Source organism: Balaenoptera acutorostrata, chromosome X (genome assembly GCF_949987535.1).
Source record: "Balaenoptera acutorostrata chromosome X, mBalAcu1.1, whole genome shotgun sequence".
NCBI classification, from domain to species: Eukaryota; Metazoa; Chordata; class Mammalia; order Artiodactyla; family Balaenopteridae; genus Balaenoptera; species Balaenoptera acutorostrata.
The window spans coordinates 60887020-60902497 of record NC_080085.1 but is presented as its reverse complement, the minus strand read 5'-3'; the positions used below and the strand labels follow the sequence as shown (position 1 = coordinate 60902497).

Here is a 15478-nt window from a genome sequence, read left to right as displayed (position 1 = left end):
CATACAGAACAATTGAAAGAATTTTACAGGGAACAAACAGCCAATTGCCACCTAGATTCTCATTAACATTTTACTATACTTGCTTTATCACATGTATATCCTCCACATATCCTCTCCAACTTTTTTAAAAATGAAAACTTGCAAACATACAGAAATGTTGAAAGAATAGTACAAGGGACACCTATATATCTTCCTCACAGAGCCAACAACCGGCAATGTCTTGTTATATTTGCTTTATCGATCTATCTACAATTTCTTCTGAACCGTTCAAATGTACGTTACAGATTTCATTACACTCCTCCCCTAAATATTTCAGCATTCATCTTGTGGGAATAAAGACATTCTCCCACATAACCACAATATGATTATGACATCTAAGAAAATTAACAATAATTTCATATCATCTAATATCATCTAATGTCCAGTCTATATTCAAATTTCTCCAAACTTGCCTTTTAACATTTTTAACATCAGAACCTAATCAAGGCTGTCACATTGCATTCGTGTCTTTAGCCACTAGAACAGCCCCAATCTTAAAAGAAAAACTTTTTATTTTGAGATAATTATAGATTTACAAGGAATTGCAGAGACAGCACAGAGAGGGCCCGTGTACCCTTCACCCAGTTTTCCTCAGTGATTGCATCTTACATAATTATAGTACAATATCAAAACCAGGAAATTGACATTGGTACAGTGTGTGTATAGTTCTATACCATTTTACCACATGCGGAGATTTCTGTAACAACCACTGCAATCAAGATACAAAACTATTTCGTCACCACAAAGACCTACTGGTGTCGTCATTTTAAAAGGTTGAGGAAAGTGTAAAAAACTTACGTCCCTTTAGGTCTCTTTACCATGTCTCATTTATAGTATGGTTGTCTTAAATATTTCCTCTACATATACTGAGCTTCACATCAGATGATGTTTTACTTATTGCTTCAACCATCAAACATTATTTAGACAACTCAAGAGAAGAAGGAAAGTCTGTTGTACGTACTTACGTTTTTACTCATTCTATTCTTTCTTCCTTCCCGATGTTCCAAGATTTCTTCTTTTATCGTTTCCTTTCTGTTTTGAGAACTGCCTTTAACCACTCTTTTAGGGTGGGTCTGCTGGTGCCATGGTCTCGTAGCTTTCCTTTTTCTGAGGATATCTTGATTTCTCCCTCATTTCTGAAGGATATTTTCACTAGATATAGAATCCAGGCTTGGCAGTTCTTTTAACACCTGAAATATGTTGTTGCCACTTCCTTCTGGCCACCATGGTTTCTGGTGAGAAATCGCTGATACTTAAATTGTTTTTCCCCTGTTGGTAAAGTGGTGTTTCTCTCTTACTGCTTTCAAGATTTTCTCTTTGTCTCGTTTTTAAAAGTTTGATTATAATGTGTCTTGGCATGGATTTGACTTTATCCTGTGTTGGGGGTTTGTTCAGCTTCTTGAATCTGTAGGTTTATGTCTTTTGCCAGATTTGGGAGATTTTCAGCCATCATTTCTTGAGGACTTTTTCGCCCCCACCCTTTCTCTTCTCCTTCTGGGACTCCAATGACATGAATGTTAGGTCTTTTGTTATAGTCCCACATGTCTCTGAGGCTCTGTTCATGTTTTTGTTTTCAGTCAAGTCACCTAGTCAAGTCTGTCCTTTTCTCCTTCTTTTAGCATCTTCCTATGTTTCTTTTATATATCACATACAGAGTTTTAGCTGTCCTTAGTGGGAGAAATAGGGAGAAGCATGTCTACTCCACTTGGGTCCAGAACTAGAAGTCTCCCATCTTTATTTTTTTTTTAAATTAATGACATTGGCTTTTTGAAAAGTACAACTCAGTTGTTTTGTAGAATATCCTACTTCTGGATTTGTCTGTTGTTTTTTTTTTCCCCTCGTGGTGTCATTTATCTTGTTCCTCTATACCCTGTATTTACTGTAAACTGGAAATAAGAATAGAGGCAATCTTAAATAGGCTGGTCAAGGTAGGCCTCACTGAGAAAGTGACATTTGAACAAAGACTTGAGGGAGGTGAGGAAGGGAGCCATGCAGAAGAGTATACCTAGCAAGGGAAGAGCCAGTGCAAAGGTCCTGGGTAAGAAGTGCATCTGGCTTGTTCAAGAAACAGCAAGGAGGACCAAGTAGCTGGAGCAGAGTGGGAGGGAGAACGTACTAGGAGATACGATCAGAGATTTAGTAGGAGACCAGATTGTATAGGGCCTGTAGGCCATTGAAGGATTTTGGCTTTACTCTGAGAGAGATGGGGAGCCATTGGAGAGTTTTTGTGCTGAGAACTGACATGATCTGACTTGCGTTTAGCAGGATCACTCTGGCTTCCGTGTGGAGAATAGGCCACAGGGGACAAGGGTGAAGCAGCGAGACCAGTCAGGAGGCTACTGAGGTGATGCCAGTGAGACGTGATGGTGGTTTGGACCAGGGTGGTAGCACGGGAGGTGATAAGAAGTGATTGGTTTCTGGATGTATTTCAAAGAGAGAGTCAACAGGATTTACTGACAGATTGAATATGAGGTGTGGTTCCAAGGTTTTTTGGCCAGAGCAACTGGAAAGGTGAAACTGCCATCAACTGAGATGAGGACCACTTTAGGGGAGGGGTCATTTGGGCGAAAAAGATCAGGTGTCCAGATTTGGACACGTTGAGTTTGAGATGTCTATCAGACATCCAAGTGGCAATGAATAGTAAACAGACCCTGTCGCCAAGGTGCTCAAAGTTAGAGAAATGGACATATAGAAGCATTTCATTACAGTAACTGTGAAAAGTGCTATTTCAGAGGGGTATACAAAAAAGCAAGTTATCAACTCTACTTGTGGGTGGTGAGGGGCTTACAAAAAGTTTCATAAGAGATGACATTTTTAGTTTGCTCCTGAAGGGTGACTAGGTGTTCATTAGGTAGAGAAAAGAGAGGAGTGTCTTGTTTCCTGTATTCTTAGACCCTGGCACACAGCGGTTGCTCAGTCACACCCAACCCAGTCACTAGTTGTGTGACCTTGGCCGTTACTTTACTTCTTGAGCTTCAGTTTCTTTATCTGTGAAATGGAAATCATCATAGGGTTTTTGTGAGGATTAAATGTAAAACATTTAGCACATTACCTTGTACACAGTGGGTTAAGGTTAATTATTGTTGAATGAACAAATAAATGAATATCTTCCTTCCTTACCAAGTCTAGGCTAGGCTGGTAACTCAGGACCTTAAAGTCTTCTATATGCTCAGCAGTTTGCCAATACTATAGAGTGCTAGACTCTTTTCCTACATCGTAAAAGTAGCTCAGGAAAAACAAAAAACAAAAAACACCCTATAGCCTGGGCCTCTGAACTGCTCTGATTGAGGAATAAATATTGCTAAGCCTGGAGTGAATGGAGAGGGTCAAACTGCCTTCCCCACACCCCGTCCCCATTGACTGCTCTCTCTCTCCTCTCTCCTCTCTCCTCTCTCCTCTCTCTCTCCTCTCTCCTCTATCTCTCTCTCTCTCTCTCTCTCTCTCTCTCTCTCTCACACACACACACACACACACATTTTCATTTTTAATGAATATGAGTTACATCCCTTTACATTCATAGTGAGCTTCTCCCCACTCTACAGGCTCTCTGATGCTCAGACTGGACTTGGTTGGCAAGTCAGCAACCTTGAGATGCTTTGACACTTGGAATCCCCTCCCAACTGCTAGAGTTCCAGCCTGAGGCCCCAGGGAGACAGGCGCCCCCTACAGGTCGAAAACAGCCCACGCCCCTGCAGGAGGTTGTGGTTGCTCGGCAACCGGGAGGCCCACACGGAGACTGAAGCCACAGAGGAGCCTGAGAAGGGATTTGGGAGAAGAAGGACTGTTTCTCACTCCTATCCACCGTTTCTCCAGTGCCCTCCCTCAGCAAACCGATGGGGTTAGGGCAGTGCGGCCCGCTGCTGTCTGATAACCTGGGCTCATTCTTGAAAGTACAGCTTCATTGGGTGACCCCAATCTTTTTGTGTAGAGAAATAATCACCCTTGTCCCAAAGCCCTCGGGTTTCACCTGGGTGCCAGAGATTGGGATTGCTGAAAGCAGGAAGTTTCTGGTTTGCGAGTAAGGGGCATTGCTGTGGGTGTGCATCCTTGGTGGATGGGAATTCTAGCACATTGGGCGTGGGTAGGAATAATTTTGGTGATTAGTCTACTAAGGTATCTAGATTTCCCCACCATTCCCAAGGTATGGATTAGGGAACTCCTACTTTCCCCCATTAAAATAAAAAGGCCCCATAGGAACGACAGTATATAAAGGATCATTCATACCTTGGTGGAGACAAGTTTCTCAGTGGCTTTCCTGAATTAGATTTCTCTATGGAGTAGGGAGAGATCCTGAGGTCTGTTGACCCCTGTGAGTAGGGACAGAGCCCAACAAGAGGGAAAGAAACAAAAAGAAGAATGGCAGGGTAGTAACACAGAATTCGGCAGCTTCCTAGTGCTGTGTCTGGTTTGGGGCTAGCAAATCCTGTCAGCTCTGTGCCCTCTCTGTTAGGACCATGCTGAAGTATTCCGTCCTTATGACGGCCTTTGGGGACCAGAAATCCACAGCTTTTCCTCCTAGTAACCTAGCATTCTGGCCCAGGAGTAGGTCCAAGCAGGCCAAAGCCGTGGGCACAATAATCCCTCCACTTGGGACTCATCTCTTCACTCTCAGTACAGCAGGAGCATCATTGTGGCAGAGCCCCGAGCCATGGCAAGCTTAGGGGAGAGCTGTGCCCGGAGTCTCGTCGTGGGCTTTCCCTCAAGAGTTCCAAGGTAGAGATACCAGGCTGAGGTACTGGCAGCCAGAGAGGTCCTGGTCCAGCCACTGCCCCAGTCCACAACATCTCCACAGCCGCACGATGGCAGGGGGAGGCTCCTTGCTCCCTGTGCTTCTAAACTGAACTGGGTCGGGGCTGTGCCTTAGCTCTATTAATAGCCCCCTAGCCCAGCCTGCTAGCCCCAAACCCGGATGCCAGAAGCTGTGAGTCAGCAGCTAAAAATAACGACAGCAACTGCACCCAAACCCCAATGAGCAGCGCCCCTTGGCCCTCCGCCCTCAAGTTTTTGTCAATCTCAGCCTCCAGTCCAGGACCTTATAGAGGTTAAGTGCGCCATAGCTGTCCAGTCCTCCTGGGAAGAGAGGAAGGATGGGCGGTGGCAGGCTCAGGGCTGAGTGCTCAAGGCTAGGGGCTAGGGGCAAGGGCTTGGGGCATTCCGGCGGAGAGTCTAGACTCTGAGGCTAGAGGACTGCAGCTGAGAGCCTGGGAGCTGAGAGGTGGAGGCTGCGGGGGTTGGAGACCCTGGATGTGGTCAGGGTCAGGTCGGAATGGGAGGGGAGGAAGAGGCTGCGGGGCTGCGAGGCTAGGCGACTGGGAGGGGACAGAAAAGTAGGGATGGGGGTGGGGGGGGGAGGTCCATGCTGAGAGGTGAGAGCCCGGCAGTACCTGGGCGCCCCAGAGCTGAGGCCAGCAGTCGGTCTGAGGGGCGGGATCGGGAACAGGGAAAACTACGGAAATGCAGCTTGAAAAGGTAGTGTGTGGAAGAGGCGGTCCAAGGCGGCGTGGACCCCCGAGAAGACTGGGACCAGGCAGCAGCCGCGGCGTGGGCTCCCGGCGCTCCTCCCACCTCCCAGCCCGTCGCACGCCGATGCCCCCGCCCACCGCGCCTGCTGCAGGCCAGGTATGTTGGCGTGGACGGCGGCCTGTGTGTGTATGTGCATGTGTGTGCATGGCGAGGGCGGGGTGGCGAGAAGGGAAGGGGAGGGAACACAAATTCAAATTCGCTTCGGTCCATCCCGAGAGCGGAAGTGGCCGTGGGGCATCCTGGGAATTGTAGTTCCCGGGCCTGCCCTGCAACCGAGGAGGGTCTAGTCCCTAGGTGCCAGTGCCGCCCCCGGTCCCAGGCTGGCGAGAGAGGAGGAATTGAGAACCGAACCTCCTGACCTCGTCAGACCCTTAGTTCGATTTCCCTTCGTGTGGAGACATGAACCGGGGTGAATGTGGGTGCGGTGGGGACTGAGGAGTCAGCCAGAGCACCCTCCTGTCCTTGTGTTTGCCTTAGCCCCTCCCCCACTTCTACCAGACTCCTTATCCTAGGCCAGCTCGGCGCTGGTCATCTTAACTGTTTATCCCAGGGACTCACGAGCAGCAAACATACCGGGGAACTTGCTCCTCGAGGGGAAGGTGGGCCCGGCAACCTGACCCTGCGCGCAGCCCAGAGAAGCGAAAACTTGTGGAAATCGGACCATGCCCTCGGGGTACGGAGTCAAGGACACAGGTCCCCAATGGGCACAAGAAACAGGTAGCATTCAGCAAATACGTCACGGGTGACGACGGCGCGGCCCTCCTCTTGGGGCAGGTGACCACAAGGTGGAGCTACAGCGCAAGTCTGCACAGCGCGCCTGGGCCACCCGGAACGCTCCCTGTGGCGGCTGCTCTCCTGCTTCCCACTTGCAGCCCTTCATTGCCGCAGGTGGACCTCTTGCCACCTCCAACCCACGATTCTCCCCATGATGACCCCTCAATGTCATGTCACATACAACCCTAGATGGAAGGTGCATCCTCCACCCAGCCCCAGCGCTGAGAAGATTAGACTGTGCCAAATGGGCATTCAATTCATTGAATAACCTATTAACGGACAAGATTCAGGAACGAATGTGTCTTGAAGAAAAGACTGTGTACAGCAAAAAGCCACCTGTAGGCACATGGCTAGATGGGCTCTTTGGCCCCCAGCCTCTAGGCAGGAAATAAGATAAATTGCATATGTCAGGGGAGACAGTGAATGAAGCCAGGTCGATATCTCCATCATCTTATAGTTCTCCAGGAAAGGCCGTTTTGTCATCTCCTTCAGTCACTGTTCCAAGCTGTCCCGCCCCTGACACCCTGTGCCTTCTACACAAGAACACGTGCACACAGATCAGAAACATTCTCTTGGCAATCTCCTTGTCTTTTCCTCTGTTCTAGTTTCATTTGGGGAGAAACTTCTCGTGACTCAGTGTCTTCCTAACCACTTCAGGTCGAAATCTCAAGGGGGACAGATTCCATGGAAGCTTGGGGCATGCCACCATCTGGGCAGAAGGCCCTCATAGTTCAAAACCTCCTGTTGGCAAAGTTCACCCCACACCAACCCCACCTACATTCCACCTCAGCCATTCTCTCTTCCTTGCTGTTGGCCAATGCAGACAGGCCTCAGACTTTGGCTGGTGGGGGTCAAGGACAGAGCATTCACTCCATTATGAAAGCGTTGATCCTGGTCAGCAGCACTGCTGTTTCTAAGCCTGGGGAGAGGAGCATATAGGGAGTGAGCAAGGGGAAGGCTAGAGGAGGAGAAAAATGAGGTGAGGGGAGAAACTTCTTACCGGTTCTCTCTCTCTCCTTAGCACATCTCCTATAGGGAGAAAAGCTTCTCATTATGAGTTCAGCCAGCTTCAAGAACGACCTTTTGACCCCGAGTTCCCCCAGACTGCCTTTCCCAGGTTCAAGCCAATGGGATATATAAGGAAGGGTCTAAGAATCTCCAAGGAACCAAACAGACCAAACCCCAAGCCCCAGGCAGCATTTATGAGTCTGAATCAGCCCTATCACCAGGACCCTAGGGAGAATAAAGACCCAGAAAGCTGGGGCACAAAACACTCACCGTTGGAGGAGAAAGGTCCACAAAAGCAGCAGGATTGAGACACAATTGGTAATGATCCACATCATTAGGTAGGTTTGAGGGGGCTATGGGAATAGAAAAAAGCCCCTGTCAGTGGACACAGTGACCCATATACAGACACAGGTAGTATATGGGGGGAGGAGGGGCAATAAGTAAGGAAGAGAGGGATAGGGTTAAGGAGAAGCAGGGATGGGAAAAGAGGAGGAGGGGTGGCAGTCCCAGAGCCCTTACAATAAGCCAGACAGGGTAACGCATCTGCTGCAGCAGCTGGCAGTCATTGGTGGTGACCGAATCCACCCCTGCACACCAGAGTAGGGAGAAGAGCCAGGGCTTGTTCACTACAAATAGGTTCACCGAGACATTATCTTGGTGCAGTGCTCTGTGGAGGCGGGGAAGAAATAGGGAACATCCAGAATCTTGGCGCTCCAGGCATGGGAGGGAGACAGCCCCTCTCTGTGCTTGAATCTCCAGTGTCACTGCCCCAGAGCCATCAGTTCTGCCTTTGCGTAGCAGCCCCTGACCAACTCTGTCTCCTGGTGGATTCCACCTATGGGTCCTAGCTTTGCTGTCTGGGGCTACACAAATGTGTCTCTCCTCTTTGTCTCATGACATCCCTTCAGAGGTCTGAGGGGCAGTGACCACATTTCCCTGAGTCTTCTCTTCTCCAGGCCCAACAGCCCCAGTCGCTTCAACTGGGGCTGGGGACCTCGCTTATCATTGCCTTCCCCATACAAACCTCTCTAATCTGATCTTACTCCAATTTACCTATGTTCCTTTTGAAGTTTGGAGCCTGCATCTGAAGGTGATATCCCAGGTGGGCTGGGACCAGCTTCGAGGAGAGCAAAACTCCTCCTGCCTTCTGGGCACTATGCCCATGTGAAGGCAGCCCAGGGTCAGGCTAGTTTTTGGCAGTGTCATTCATTATTCACAGTGTTCAATCAAAGCCCTGGTCTTTTTCACACATGTTCCTGCTAATGCCAGTGTCTCCCTCTCTTGTTTTTGTGCAGTTGAGCTTCTTTTGGACCCCAAATATAGGTCTTTACATGTATCTCTGTTGCATTTCATCCTGGTACATTTGGCCCGTCATCTTGGAGTGCTTAGACCTTTCAGGGCCTCCATTTTCCCATCAGTGTTTTCATTACCAATTCATGCCTTTTGGAAACATGATCAGCAGTCGATGTTGACCAGGACAAGACTAAGGGGAGGGCCAAACCTGATATCGTGTCTCCTCCCATGGTGACAACTTGGGGAAAGGTCCTTGAAATACTTAATATGATAACCGGGCTATCATTCAGTCCACATTTTTTTTTCTATCTGACCACAAGGATATTATAAGAGACCTTGGCAACTGCATGTTTTTAAGTCTATCATGTTTCCTGGCTGGGTCAGCTTCTGGGGCCCAGCTCACATCTGGGACTCTCGCCTCTCTCCCCTGAATCCATCCTCTCTTGCACCAACCTCTTTGGTGTAGAATGAAAGCTAAACTCCTTCTGGTGGCCTACAAGGTCCTACCCAATTTGGCCCCTGCCTACCTCTCCAGCCTTGCCTTCCCCTCGCTCACAAGGCTGCTGTTCCTGCTCTTCTGCAGCTCTTCCCATTGTCATCTCTTTGTGACCCGTCAGGTCTCAGCCCAGACACTACCTCTTTAACCACTCTTCCTACTGTGACCCTCCCTAGCCCCTCTCTCCCAATCTCTACTACATCTTCCCAATTTTTTTGTCTTCAGATCACTTATCACTATCCAATATGCATATGTTTTGTGCCGTGGTTTATTGTCTGTCTCTTTCACTCCCAAAGCCTGCAATAAACAGTGCCTGACACATAGCAGGTGTTCAATAAATATGTGTTGTATGAATGAGTGAATGAATGGCCTTTGCCTTCCCAGCCTCGGCTCTTCCCCGCCATGAAGCCTCATGTGATCCCCTCAGCTCCTTTCCTCTGGCACTCACTTGATATCCAACAGCGGCAGGTCTTGATAGGGGAGGTTGAGAAACTGGGGCCTCTCAGTGCTGTGGCCTCCCAGATGTCCATATATCTGGCGCATTTGGGGGGCCCGTTGTTGGACATGAGCCCGATCTTCATCCGGTAGCCAGAGGACCTGTGGTTCAGGGTGGATGGGCATGAAGCTGGGGAAGGCCTAGGGATTCCAGGGGTGGGGACAGGGGCAGAGAGGTCTGACTGCGGATGGGCTGTATGAGCTGGGGTGGGGCCCTGGGGTGGGGGGAAGCCTCAGCATTATCATCATGGCCTAGGGAAGGCAGGGGAGAGGGGCACTAGGGAGCACTTGGTGTCCTGGCAACATCACCATGGCTTGGGGCACCCCTGAACTCAGCACAGTCTCCAATGTCTGGTTCACAAAAGTGTCATGGTATGTGTGGTTTCGTGGGGGGCGGCGCAGGTCAAACATGACAGAAAGGTTGCGGGCTTCAGCTTCTTTCAGTAGTTCTTCCAAGGCTGGCACTGTCTGATTCTCAGCGTCTTTCCGATCAGGGCCTGACAGCTGCTTAGCCCCCCAGAAGGGTCGCCTCTATAAGAAGAAGAAAATTGTTTCAAGACCAGAAGAAGCCTCCAGGCCATCATCCCATCCTCATTATCTTCACTCATTACCCCCATTTGGTGTACAGCTTCGGCCCACTGCTGAGCCAGGGTTTTTCCTTTCTCCAAACTGTGGCCTTTTCTAAACCCTCTAATACCTTACTCTGGCCCCAACCTCCTACCCTCCCGGTTTCCTAACTTCCTCGCTCTCACTACACTTTCCCTTGGGTCTCATGAAGACCTCTGGGATCTTGACCCCTTGGTTTCCTCCCAATCCATCAGCCCCTTTCTGGCCACACCTACATCCCCTACCCATGGTCCATCCGCAGCTTGAACTACTTTTCCACAGCCCCGTCAACTCCTTTCCTGCCCCACAAATCCCAAACTCTGATTGAATTCTGCAATTGTCCGCCTCCTCCACCCCTAGAATTGGGGGGCAGAGCATACCACGTGGGCTGTTGGCACTGTAGTCCTGTTTTCTGCTCTCAGTGCCACTTAGCCATCCTTTTACTTGTTCTTGATTTGCTCGCTCTCCCATTCCTCCTGGTGGCTGTTCCAAACCTCTGCCACTCTCCTCTCCTCCCCTTGAAACCAACAGATGACCTTACCTCCTAGTCACTGGCATGGAGAAAGTGAGCTATCAACACTTATTAAATGTTTACTATGTGCCAGACAGTATTAGAAGCACTTATGTGTATTAATTTATTTAGTCCTCCCGATAATCCTACAAGGTAGGTACTGTTATTATTCCCATTTTATAGATGAGGAAAATGAAGCACAGAGACCCTAAGGAATGTTGCCTAGGCTCACACAGCTAGGAAGTGGTGAAGCCAAGATGCAAACTCAGACGTCCTTTACTCTTAAGCGCTCAGATATGTCTTAATCCCTCAGAATATGTATCCAACTGATGGGTTGGATTACGGGAGATTTTTCAATTTTAGGTTATTTCTCTGACATTTTACTTTTTTTTTTTTTTTACAAGGAACTTGTATTACTTTGGTAATCAAGAAAAGAAGAACTAAACAAATTAAGTATCCTTTTAAATAATTTCCATCACCTGCCGCATTGAAGTCCACACTTCTAGGCCTAGCATTCAAAGCCCCCGGAGACCAAGCCTCTGCTCTCCCGGCCCCCGGCCAGTCTCATCTCCCACGACTCCCATGCATTTTTGTCTCCCACTTCCACTGAGCCACTTTTTCATTGTCTTTTTTTTTTTGGCCTTGCTGCGCGGCTTGCAGGATCTTAGTTCCTCAACCAGGAATCGAACCCGAGCCCAGGCAATGAAAGTGCCAAATCCTAATCACTGGACTGCCAGGGAATTCCCACTGAGCCACTTTTTGTTCTCTGGAAAGGCTTCTTCATATTTCTGGGCTTTACACACACTCTTCCCTCTGACCAGAATTCCCGTTCCCTGCCTTGTCCATCTTAAAAACTACCCTCGCTTCATATGCTGCTCAGGCATCCTCTCCTGGGAAACCACTCCTGACCCTCTCCCACACTCCCCCTGCCCAACAGCGACCTCTCTCTCCTCTCTACCCAGTAAAGACCTTGCTCTTGCTGGAGGTTTCATATTCTGAGAGCCTGTTGCCTAGATGCTTTCCTTACTGGGAGGGAATGACCTGAGTGCAGAGACTGTATACCTGTTGCCCAACATGGGGCTCAGCAGATGCTTATCAATGAGTGAACTCCACCCCCGAGTGCCCCTGCCCGTGGCTGCCTCTTCCAGAAGGCTGTCCTCACCTGTAGGAACCAGGCCCCGGCATTGAGTCTCTTCAGCTCAGTCCAGGAGAAGTCGCTACTGTGGCTGTTGACTCGGTGTGGGAACACAGAGGCCACATCTGTGGTCCTGGTCAGGCGCTCATCATGCATGAGGAAGGGGATCCCGTCGGAGCTGAAGGCACAAGGGGAGTCAGAGGGCCAAGCTCTGGGGCTGGTCATCATTTCCACAGCTTCCCTGCTGTGTCACTCGGGTTGGGAGGGGACCCCGTCTTCCCTCACCTGACCATCACGTCGGTCTCAAACACAACAGCTCCACATTCAGCTGTCTTCCGCAGGGACATCAGGGTGTTCTCAGGGGCCAGCTGGGAAAGGTGAGGAGGTGGCAGGGAAGGGTGGGAGCCTGGGAACCCACAGGCCTGGTCGCAGCAGCCTAGAGGAGCAGACCCTCCCTGCCCTGCCAGCATTCTGCCCAGCACTCACCATGGGGGCCCCTCGGTGTCCCATCAGCTCAGGCTTGGGGGGTAAGTCTTTGGGTTCCATGATACAGGCTGAGGAGATGAATAGGGGCACCAGGTAGATGGCCAGGGCAACTCCAAAAAATAGGAGCAGTAGCAGAATCTTGGGACCTGTGGGGAGTGGGGGACAGGCTATAGAGAAAGGACAGTGGTGGGCCCTGGGGACAGAAAGCAGAGTGCAGGTGCAGGAAACGGAGCAGCAGGAGGGAGGAGCATTGATGGCCAGTGCCGGTGCGTGGGAGGGTGGAGTTGGCACCTCTTTGGTGGATACGGTAGAAGGTATCAGCCACAGGCCAGGCCAGGAGAGTGATGCCAGCAACTGCTCCAATATGAAGGAATGGGGCTGTGGCCTGTGGACAAGAGCTGTTGAGGAGGGCTCTTCTCCCTGGAAGCCCTCCCCTTCTCCTCCTAGGACCTGACTTTTGAAGTTGAGAGCTACCTGGAGTCTCGGGGCACCAGGGAGCAAGCTGTGTCCTGGGGTTGGCCACAGGCGAAGGTGTCCCCCGCTAAGCCCTGGATATCAGCCACTCACCTGCAGTGACAGACGTAAGCTATGCCACTCCTGCCGCCATTGGACCTCCAGTCCCACAAGGCCAGCGGCCACAAGAAGTATAATGAGGAGCAGCAGCACCTGGGGGGCCAGGGATCTTCATGTCAACCTGGGCTTGTGGCTGCCTGGGCTGCCCCTCACTCTATGAAAACAGGACCATTCTCTTCTCCTGACTCAACCACTGTCCTTCTTTCACTCAGCACGTATTTACTGGGCTTCAGGTCCTGAGCTCGTGCCCAGGGATAGAAGAACTGGCTAAGCGCCGGGCCCAGTGTACCCGTCTCCCGCTTGCTCCCATCCCCACTCTACCTTGTGGGCGGTGTGCAGGCACAGAGGCTGGCCACAGAGCCGCAGGAGCAGAGCCAGGAGCTGGGGGCAGAGGTGGTGGGAGTCATGAGGTGCCAAGAGGGGGTTCCCTGAGTGGGCTTCCCAGGCTGACACCTCCCTCCTCCCCTCCCCTCAGTGGCCAGGGTGAGAGCGACAGGGTAGAGCTGAGCGGGAAGGAAGGGCTAAGGTTAGACCAGCTGTCCCGGGACCCACCAAGAGCAGGGATGCGTATGTGACCAGTAGAGAGATGACCAGCAGGAATGCCGGGGACCAGTCCATCCAGTGTCCCCAGTGCTGGAACAGGAATCTGTGGGAGGGGAGAGGGAGGTGCCCGAGTGGGGGAAGGGCAGCGATAGTGGCCTGAGGGGAGCTGGGCTGGGTGGCTCTAGGATGGGGGCTAGAAGGGAGTGAGGGGAAGCCCTTCATGGGGTCAGGGGCTCCAAGGACTGGGGAGACTTCACGGAGGGGTTTTCAAGGAGGCTGGGTAGGGGGCAAGCCAGGCAGGGCTGGGGATGACCGAGCACCCTGGAGTCCCGGGGTGGGGAGTAGGTTGACATGTCTGCTGAGGTGTCCGTGACACACTCATTGACACACTGAGGGTCCGTGACACACTCATTGAAGTTGTGCAGGTCATTGAGAAGGATGAGCACGACGTACAGCCAGCCCAGGGAGAGGAGAAAGGTGAGGAAGAGCAGGCCAAACCAGATGCATTCGCACTGCAAAGGGGCAAGGAGAGAAGCTCACACCCCATCCCCACTTCAGCTCAGAGTCCCCAATGGAGGGCAGCTCAAGGGGGCTTCCTGCCAGGCATGGGGTTGCTCTGCTTTTGCACGTAGTTCTTTCCATGTTTGAGGGGATTTTCCTCCTGGGGAGAGAAAGCCCCTTCCTTCCCTATCCCCTCCCCTCCGCTGTCTCTGAACACACCTGGCCTTCTTATCCCCTCCAAGTGGCCTCTGCCTTGGACTTCCAACCCCCCACACACCCCATTTGTACTTCACCTGGTTGGTTTGTGTCCTGTCTTTGGGGCATTTCTTCCAGTGGCAGCTATACAGGCAGTGGAGGCAGTGGGCCCAGACCGAGCAGCAGCCGGGAGACTCGCCCATGGTGAGGGCCTGGGGGAAGGGACACTTGGCTATCAGGGACCCTGGCAGAAGGCAGATCTCAGCCTCCCTCCCAGTATATGTGAGGAGCCCCGGGGAGGAGCAGAGGCCTGGGCCGCTGCTCAGCAACGGAGGTCACAGGGCAGGTCCCAAGTGCCAGATTGGATGAGGAGGTGAGCAAAGGGGACAGTTTCCGGGGTCTTTCTTTCCCTTTCATCTGCATACCTGGAAAGTCAGTGGGACACCCTGGAGGTCTAGCCTCCTGGCAGGATATACACCACTCTCTCTATCTCCTCCCCTTTCAACAGCATCCCTATCTGGGGATGGAGAAGTTGCCTGGGGTGGGGACTCAGGAGAAACTTCCCTGGGGTGGGGCAAACACGGTTTAGCAAGTTGAGGCAGATCTGGCCAAACTTCAGGCGGCCCCGTGTTGAGGCTTCCACCATAGGAACCAGGAGTAACCTGAAGGAGAGGCACCAGGCCTGACCTGGGGCTGAGGGAGGGCTGGCTAGTGGCTAGTTGGTCAGTTGCTATGGATACAGAGATTGCACACATCGCAAAGCCCTGAACTGAAAGATTGTCTGTCTCCACCTCCCAGGGGCAAGGGGGCACTACCAATAAGAGGAAGTCTTGAGGGGAACAGGTTGCCTGGGTCACTCCCTACCTTCTGAAGGAAACTTTTTCCTGCCCGCACACACCTGGAACATCTAAGCCCTCTCACCCCAGTCCTGTCGCTTTCTGCCCAGTCATCCCCGAACCTCAGCCAGGAACCCAGTCCCCGCCTTTTCCTTTTCAGGGGCCCCACCCTCTGAGGACACTTTGGTGAAAGTACAACAAATACAGGGCAAAGGTGTGTATGGGGGCTGTGGTTGTCTTGGGGCAGGGGATCACTGGACCTTGTACTTTGGGGTCAAGCTGAGACCAAGCTGGCTTACTGATCCCCAGACTAGGCTGGGTGTGTGATTTTGATTCTACATGAGAAGGTGTGGGATTTGTGTCAGCATTTGTATGTGCATGCGCACTAGTGGCTGTCAGTAAAATGGGTTTCTAGGTGACTTGGAGTATGTAAAGGAGCCCCTGGATACACCCATAGTGGGTGT

At 51.2% G+C, this 15478-nt stretch overlaps 1 protein-coding gene across 1 annotated transcript; it reads right to left on the bottom strand.

Moving 5' to 3' along the window:
- Positions 1 to 6967: 6967 nt before the first annotated feature.
- GDPD2 (glycerophosphodiester phosphodiesterase domain containing 2) lies at positions 6968 to 14381 on the bottom strand. Its single transcript, XM_007184969.2, has 15 exons — positions 14277 to 14381; positions 13891 to 13994; positions 13492 to 13585; positions 13261 to 13320; positions 12934 to 13032; positions 12658 to 12751; positions 12367 to 12512; positions 12166 to 12248; positions 11908 to 12058; positions 9938 to 10159; positions 9582 to 9730; positions 7864 to 8011; positions 7615 to 7697; positions 7337 to 7365; positions 6968 to 7255 (listed from the first exon to the last, which is right to left on the bottom strand). Exons 1-15 carry the CDS (start codon positions 14379 to 14381, stop codon positions 7203 to 7205), a joined length of 1620 nt encoding a protein of 539 aa, XP_007185031.2. The 3' UTR covers positions 6968 to 7202.
- Positions 14382 to 15478: the final 1097 nt, after the last annotated feature.

Bases quoted from the DNA above. Each gene is read 5' to 3' on its own strand.
- GDPD2 (XM_007184969.2), bottom strand. From the start codon at position 14,381: ATGGGCGAGTCTCCCGGCTGCTGCTCGGTCTGGGCCCACTGCCTCCAC. The intron at 12,752-12,933 runs GTGAGTGGCTGA...TCTTGTCCACAG, and splicing joins GCTTACGTCTGTCACTGCAG to GCCACAGCCCCATTCCTTCA. The intron at 12,059-12,165 runs GTGAGGGAAGAC...TTGTGCCTTCAG, and splicing joins GAGACCGACGTGATGGTCAG to CTCCGACGGGATCCCCTTCC.